Raw genomic sequence first — 8310 nt, 5'->3', positions numbered from 1 at the left:
TCCCCTCTATGTAGAGATTAGGGATCCGACAGGGTCTTTTTCTTCCTCTGCCCTTTCCTAAAATAATCAGGAGCAGTACTGTCAATTCACCAAACAAAAGGCCTTTAGGCAGAGAGCATGCTGATCCCTACTCCTGTCGATCTCTGTGCTCCACGTATGAGCACAAGTCAGTAGGACCCATGGTCATCTTCCACCTAGGAGCATTTTCAGTTAGGAAATGTATTCTGGGATTTGTGCGCGCTAATGGCAAACTCACTCTTGCAATGGTAAAACCCCAGGCCCTATTGTGACATTCAGGGATTGGGAGGGCCATCTTTGAATTTTACTGCTTCGGAGACTGTGCACAATTACCTCCTGTTTAGGGAGGGTTTGTCCATGCAATGCCAAATGTCAAGTCCTTTTTTACTGCAGATGGGCTCAGACCCAAATATGGGATTCAAACACTCACTCCTCATTGAGCTTTGTAGACGTTCAAATCCAGATCTCAACTCTCCAGCTCCATTCCATCTGTGGTTTTTACCAATATCATAGAGCAAAGGGAAAAAAGATACCCATTCACCAGCAAATCTTTACATTTGGATTTGCTTTAAGAAGCCCAAATGTTACACCATTTGTTGCACTGGAAATACTGAAGATGCAAGGAAGTGCGGGAAGCCAGGTAGAAAGTTACCCTTAGCCTCCCCCAGAAGACAACACTAGGTAAGATGGTGATTATATTGAATAATTTCCACCAACTTTTCACTTCCTCTATTAACTCCTCATTAACGAAGTGTGTTGGTTCACTCATTAATGAAGTGTCATGGTTCACTTGACTCACAGTGATGTTTCTGGTCCTAGATTTGACAACTGAAACTTACTAACATCAGAAAAATGAAATGCAACGACAGAATGGTGAGTACTTCTGTGATGCTTTTGTTCCCATGGAAACGGTGTATTTGTGTAGAGAAAAAAACCCAAAAAACAAAAACCAGTCTCTTCCCAAACAGCCATGAGAACATTCCTAAAGAGTGGATAACAAGCAACGTGAACAAGGTCAAACCAAACAACTGCTTAGAATTCAAATGACTGTTTGTAGGCAGATTATTTCCAGCATTCAGCCAAAATACCAGGCTTCCCAAGCTCCAGAAATTGAACTAATGAAATTCACAAGCCAAAAAAAGGGTCACATTCCATCATTTCTAACCACAGCTTCTGAACTGAACTCATTTCTCACATTTGGGAACACCAAATAATTTAATAATAATAATTTAACTCTCTTGGTGTGAATCATCTGGAACATGTCCAATGGGAACTGGTTCGTTTCATTGTAAATCCCCCTGCAAGGACTTGTGTACACTCGTAGGCATCGATAAGGCCAATGCAGCCACCAATAATCACCCTATTGAGTCACTGCTTTAAAAGTGCGACTTGCTAGAAATGTAGTGGTCAGCTGGGAAAGGGAGATTGTTTAATGTGCAGTATGTCTCCATTATCAGCAAGATCCAAGCTCTGATTCCTATGATTTGTATAAGTATAGGGTAAACACATTGAGAAGAGGTGAGATGTTGCTTACAAACTGACACTATCCAACAGGCAACACCTTCTCTCTCATACCAATTACCATGTCAGTGTGATTTCGCAGTCCAGGTGACTGCTACATATATATATGTGTAAGCTCACTGAAGGAGATTTACTTAGCAAAGCACTAACAGGTGTGAAAGAGGCTAGACACCCAACTCCACTATGAAGATGACAGAAGCTCTTTTGCTCCTCACTCTTGCAATTTTCTGCTTCTCTGGTAAGAACGTTTCTTATTTCCTGATATGCTGAGGGTGGCTTAGTGCATTGTCCCCAAGATGATGTAGTCAACCCAACCCAGTTTCCAGGCAGAAAGGAGAGGGGAGCCTTAAGAGAAAGATGCACGCACTGCTCAGGGGAGTTCCTCTTTCCAGGTGTTGGTGCAGTGGCTTATTCGCTTTCAATGGAGAGGGAAGGAATGGGGAACCTGGCCAAGTTCCACATTTAGATGCTGTAAGGGAGCCACACTGGCAAGTGAATTCTTGTGCACCACGTAACAAGGAACAGCTCAGCAACTTTAAAGAATTTGAGCAAAAGGAACCCATTCCTTGGTAATGGTGCAAAGACAGAACTGTATCCTATTCTGCGGTTAAGGGGTGAGTCAGGCAGTGTGAGCTTGATCGATGGAATCCTCTAACGGTTGGAGATAGCTTTAAGAGACCAGGGGTCTGCAGGCTACAGAATGGTAAAACTTGCATGACCATCCCACAGGAAATTCCAACATTTGGAAATTTGTTTTTGTCCCAAATTGGAACAAAAGTTGAAATGTCCAATTCTCCCTCCCCATGGAAATTCTGAACACTTTCAATTTGGAAACATCAAAATGACCTTATTAAAACATTTCATTCTGAGACTGTTGAAACATAAGACCATAAATATTAAGTACAATATAATGCAATACTACAGTTAATATTTTATAAAAATATTATGGAAGTTGAAACAAGCCAAAAAAGTCAGAATGAAATATTCCATTTCGATTTTAAATTATATTGACTTTTTCTGCTGAAACTTTTTGATTTTGACAAAACACCGGTTTCTGACAGAAAACTGTTCCGACCATTTTGTTTTGACCAGTTCTAACAAATTTACTATTGGCATTCTAAGAAAAAAATAAATTATTTTCTCTTCTGGATTTCACAATGCATCTTCTCTTAGATTGCAAGGTTTTTGTGACAGGCACTGCTGCTATCTTTGGGTCTTGTTCACTGTTGGGTACACAGTTGGCACTAAACAGTTAATAAAACTAATAATGTTTTACCTTTTAGGGGGAGGTGGCCTGAATCTGATCCAGTTCCAGGATGATGCAAACATAAATTGAGTTTTGTGGGATTTGGTGGTACACAGGAGACTGAAATCTGATGCAAGGTCTATGTGTAACTTTTGCTAATATATATGATTTTAAGTGATCTTATTTGATCATAAGTTGCACTAGACAAGAGAGTTTCAACAGAGACCTAAGGGTGTTAATTAAATTTGGGTCACACCCAACTAATCCTGTAATTTGTGAAAAACATGTGTACAGAGCTCTTTGACTTCTCTTATCCTTTGGAAGCCGAGACTGTTTCAGGACATCCCTAACATCATATACATCCCTAAAAAAAGAAAACTGCATGTCATCAAAAAGTGCTTTATTCCAAGAATAGCTAATTTCTTCTGTGTAGTGTTGTTATTTAAAGTTTCACTTGGAGAACCCAATTGAGATCAGAGTTCCATTGTACTAGGTGCTGGACATATATAGTAAGAAACAGGCCCTGTCTCTAAGAGCTTGCAATCTACATAGACAGGACAGATAAAGAGTGAAAGAGACAGTACCTATTATCCTCACTAACAACCTTATTACTAGACCTCACTAGTAAGGGGAAATCAAGGCTCAGAAAGATTAAGTAATTGAAGTAAGGTCACAAAATAAATTTGTAGTAGGGCTAAGAATGGAAGCCAGCTCTCTTATTACCTAGTTGGGGGTCTTAACCATTAGGCCATCCTGAATTGATGAGCATTAAGCACAAAACTGACTTCCTGGCCTTTAATCTTACGTTGATGCTTCCATTTGACTGAAAGGGGCTTCATTTCCTCTCCAAGGCAAAGGCTGTACTAGATATTGACGCAGATTTCAAATATCCAAAAGTAAATAAGATTTGGTAGTAGTTATAGTAAGTCCTGACAAGCATGCTATATTAAACACTGTTATGATTTCCTTAAAAGGACGTAATATTTCATGAATGATCCTGAGTACAGGAAACCTTTCGGTAATATTTACTAGATACAATTAATCCCAGGTTACAGCTGCTTTGTGTGGTTAGAGTGGCACAAAGCAGCCCATATGAACTGGTGAATGTTACCATGTTTAATTGAATAGCTTTCAAACGTTTTGCTTTATTTGATCTTTTGTATCTGATTTTGTTCCAGGTGCTGCCAGTCAAGCTGGGAATCAGGTGAGTCTTTTTCCCTTGATCCCGGGTTTCAAGGGGAAATGGTTTGGAATCATTTCATAGTCAAGATATATGGCAGAAAAAACACAAAAAGAAATGAAATGGGAAGTATTTGAAAAGGTGGAATACAGGAATGCTACAGGATTCAGAGACTAAATCCCTCAGATTCAGATACATGGTTCCCATACAGTCAGACTGATAGCTTTAAAAATCTGGGCCTAAATGCTATCTAGGCATTGCTGCGCTCAGCATTGCAATGCCTAATGGATTTAGGAGACTAAACCTCATTTTAAAAGGTGATTTAGAGACTTAGGAGTCTAAATCCCATCAGCTGTCAAGCGGGTCCCATATCCCAAGCCACATGCCTGAGACAACTCCTCTGACAACACCCCATCCCCATTTGAGAAGGCAGGAATAAACCCCACAAACAAATGCTGCTTTCAACAACAAACCACATTTTTATCTGAGCAGAGACATGCCCTTGGGTTATACTGGGGAGTCAGATACACACCTTCCATGAATAGTAAAATGTACCCAGCCACCAAGCCCTGAATATACAGAACAAAGTCTCTCCAAAGTGACTCAGAGTCACTGCCTAGTCTCAGTCCCAAACAAAGTACCTTCCAAGCCTTGCAATGGTGCGGGGGCTTTAGTCTAGCACACATTTAGACTACCACTGAGTCCTGGTCTCTAGTGCATTCACAGGTGTCCGTTGCCAGTTGGGACTCCTCAGCCTGGCTACAGTCTTGGATCCAGGCTATATTTAGCCAGCTCCTCATAGCCACAACAGCACTCAATCACAAAGGACACCTACAGCATCACACATACCCCCATCCCAGCTAGCTGGCCCAGAACCAATTAGATGGCCCGCAGCCAATCCCCCATCCTTGTTGCGGAGTGACATTCTGCCCCACCATTGAAAGGCAGGCTGGCAGCAGGGGGCCAGGTGGAATTTCCTCCCAGCCCCTACCTAACCAGAGCTCAGGAAGGTGGGGCTTTTCTGGGGAGTGATTTCTCCACATTTAGGTAGAGATATATATATAAAAGTTTTGGGTGAAGTGCTGACTCTGTGGTGGAAGTCAACAGGAGTGTTGTCATTAACTTCAATGTAGCCAGGATTTCACCCTTTGTCCACATCTTACCCATTAGCTAGGATCTTGCAGCATCACAGGTGAAGCCTTGTTAACTGCATTTAAGGCCCTGATCCATAACTGATACAAGAGTAAGGTAGATTTAAGTTGGGATTCTTCTTTCTCAATTTCTTTTTATGTTTAATAACTGCACCATAACTGAACAAGACCTGCCTGCAATTTTCCACAGCCAGTTCTTTTCACAGTTATAAAATGAGTTGGAAGCTGCTACTTTCAGGGATAAGAAAGTCTTTGAATGAATCTAACATATGTTCAGGAATCTGAACTTCCCCACAGTAAAGAAAGGCTTGAAACTAATGTTGGTCAAAAACTTTCATAACTCACATTTTTAAAGCAAAAAAGGGATACATTTTCCATGGACATTTTCACAAACATGTTTCCATTTCCCTAGCAGCTCTGTTCCCAACACCCCTCCCTGTGCCCATCCCTTCAACACAGACTGTCTCAGAAGGATAGCAAATCCTAGGAAGATGTCATAAACCTGGCTCTGCTTGTGTCAGATACTTCTCAGTGGGAAAAACTAGTTTGTTGGTTCCATTGTTTTAACTACTTCTGGTAGACTGAGAGCTAGATCTTCAGCTGGTGTAAATGTGGGTAGCTTCATTGACTACACTGAGTCACACCAATTGAAGATCTGGCTCAGAGAGTAGATAATTCCATTATTATTGCAGTTGTAGATGAGATAAATGAGAGGGAATTTGAAATAAAATGGTATTATTTTGTTTATAGGTTGACTGCAGTGAATTTAAGAACCCAGGGAGGGGTAGAGAGATTTATTGTGCAAAGGTCTATCAACCTTATTGTGGCTCTGATGGCAAAACCTATACAAACAAATGTTTCTTTTGTGTGGCAGTCATGTAAGTACAGAAACAAATAACTGCTCCTCAGGCACTAAAACTTTGAAAATAATTGATTTATCTGCTACTTCTATGAATGTTGTTATACTATAAGGTTGCTTCCATGTTCAGAATCTGTATTTGTTTGCTTAGTTTCTATAGAGTTTCTCTCAGTAATGAGGCCAAATTTATTCAGATACTGATCACTAGAAGTCTGTGGAGAGCTCCCTATCTCAGAAGAGATTATAGACCAGACAATCAGAAGAAGATTCCACAGAGCTACACTCCCAAATGCGATGTTTGCTAACAAGAAATCTGGGACTAAACCTATGTCCTATAGAACTGAAAAATATTGAAAGCAGCAGAAGAGTTTTCTCATGGAATAAGAATAAAATTGTTTTTTAAAAAGAAATCCCGTTAGGAGCCATCTTGTTTCTATCAGGGTCTATGCAATAGCAGAGTCTCACGTTGTTGTAGTATTTGTGGTGGCCGTCTTGCTGAAAATTAGTGTCAAACTAAATTCCGTGGTCTTTTATTTAGCAAAATCCCCCCTGATTTCCCAGCAACATGGCAACCCTGACAGACAGTTACCTTTTGGGCTTTAGAAGAACTTGAATAGGTGATAAAAGCATTAAATATTGGATGTTTTTCACCATTTGTTAATCCAAGATGGCAGTGTCTTAACTCTAGAGATAGGTAAACCAGATTGGGTGACATACGGAGTTACACAACCTGTGCAAAACTTGAAGTTCAAGTTTTCACATTTAATTAAATTATAACATATTAGTTTAGTTTTCATGTAACTCTGGGCATTCTGGGTTTATGCAGAATCCTAAGAGCAAAAATGCAGCAACAAAGGAGGTAGTTTTTGCAATATTTCTGGCTCAACATCACAAGAGTAGATCCTTCTCTCATGAGATTTCCCTTCCAAATTTGCAGGCCCACGAGGTTTGATAGTTCACATGAGCATCCATGCTATAATCTGTGAGGGGAAAATAGTCAAGAAGTGGCTCTATCAATCTAGTAGAAAACTACAAATTCTCATGGCATCTCTGTTCACAAGTTGTGTTATTTGGGGACTTTTGTCAGATTTTAGTCTGTAACATCAAGTTCACTGTCTCTAATTTCTCTGTTTTCATTTTCTTCTAGGAAAAATAATGGGGCACTGCGTCTGAAGCAAATTGGTGCATGTTGAATGAATCCTCATTATATCTGAGTCTGAAACTCCTAACTACACTATCTGTTTCTGTTATCAGTTTGGATCACATCACCCTCTCTTGAGCTTACTTTATTAAACAAGCAAATCAGGATAAATTTTTGTCCAGTTTTTCTTGTCAAGAGGAAAGGATTATGGACTGTTATGTTGTATATGAGTCCTTTCCAGTGTACAGAAAATCATTACAGAGCAGTAATTCCAGTGAACAAAAGATACAAAACTGCTGTGTTTATGATACACATACACACAGAGAAATTAGATAAAAACATAAAATACCCATTTTGGAAGTTTGCAATGTAACCCTACTTTATTTCTTAGAATTCAGAACCCTAACACACAAGAACCCCACAACAGAGAAAGACAAAGCAGGCTGCACCCTAAAACAGAGGCACATTCAACCTATCCTGCTTTAGGGTGGCTCTTTGCAGATTGAATTGCTGCAATCTGGTTCTAGCTGCAGGCTTTCTTACGGAGCCCTGTAGCATGCAAGCAGGACCAGAAACTCACTGAGAAGTTAAAATGATAGCGTACAATTTTTAACATCACAAATACCACTAATAAGCACTAGATACATAGGCCCATTTATTAGAGACTACCGTGTCATCTCTTAACATCTCGTTTTACATAAGAGATAATAAGCAAGCAGAAAACAAATGCAGGAGCTATGACTGACTGTGTAATGTCATTGTCAAACAAACAATCTCCATTTGTTTGATTAATGGTGTCTCTTTTTCACTTCCTCTGATAAGTTGGCTTCATACATCTCATTTCCAGCCCTAATGAATTTTCTGTTCTGCTCTTATACTTCAGACTATTCCTATGGTACCTGCTTTATTGGATCCTTTTTGAGAGTTTGTTTTAGCTTTATTTGTGCCCCTTTTCATTTGCTTTCTGTGAATATTCCAGGAAACAGATTCGCTAGAAGGAATGTTCATGAAAACTGAAATTGTTTAGCAGATTTTTGTGGGTGTTAATGGAAAGCAAATTTTGAACGTGAAACATGTCAATTTGATTTTGAATAAAGCACTAGCAGAAACTGCAACAAAATGGATAATGAGGAAGAGATTTATCTCTCGGCCATTATTCACCTTAATGAACTTGGAAGACAGACAGACAACACA

General features: G+C 39.7%; 1 protein-coding gene across 1 annotated transcript; it reads left to right on the top strand.

Moving 5' to 3' along the window:
* Positions 1–1681: 1681 nt before the first annotated feature.
* Positions 1682–7406, top strand: LOC137165436 (serine protease inhibitor Kazal-type 6-like). Its single transcript, XM_067566699.1, has 4 exons — positions 1682–1777; positions 3964–3989; positions 5867–5994; positions 7123–7406. The coding sequence occupies exons 1-4, from the start codon at positions 1723–1725 to the stop codon at positions 7166–7168; spliced, it is 255 nt and encodes an 84-aa protein (XP_067422800.1). The 5' UTR covers positions 1682–1722; the 3' UTR covers positions 7169–7406.
* The last annotated feature ends 904 nt before the right edge of the window (positions 7407–8310 follow it).

This window comes from Emydura macquarii, unplaced genomic scaffold (assembly GCF_026122565.2).
Source record: "Emydura macquarii macquarii isolate MOO-44397 ecotype Brisbane River unplaced genomic scaffold, CSIRO-AGI_Emac_v2 contig_2768, whole genome shotgun sequence".
Lineage (NCBI taxonomy): Eukaryota > Metazoa > Chordata > Testudines > Chelidae > Emydura > Emydura macquarii.
This window is presented reverse-complemented; position numbering and strand designations above follow the sequence as displayed.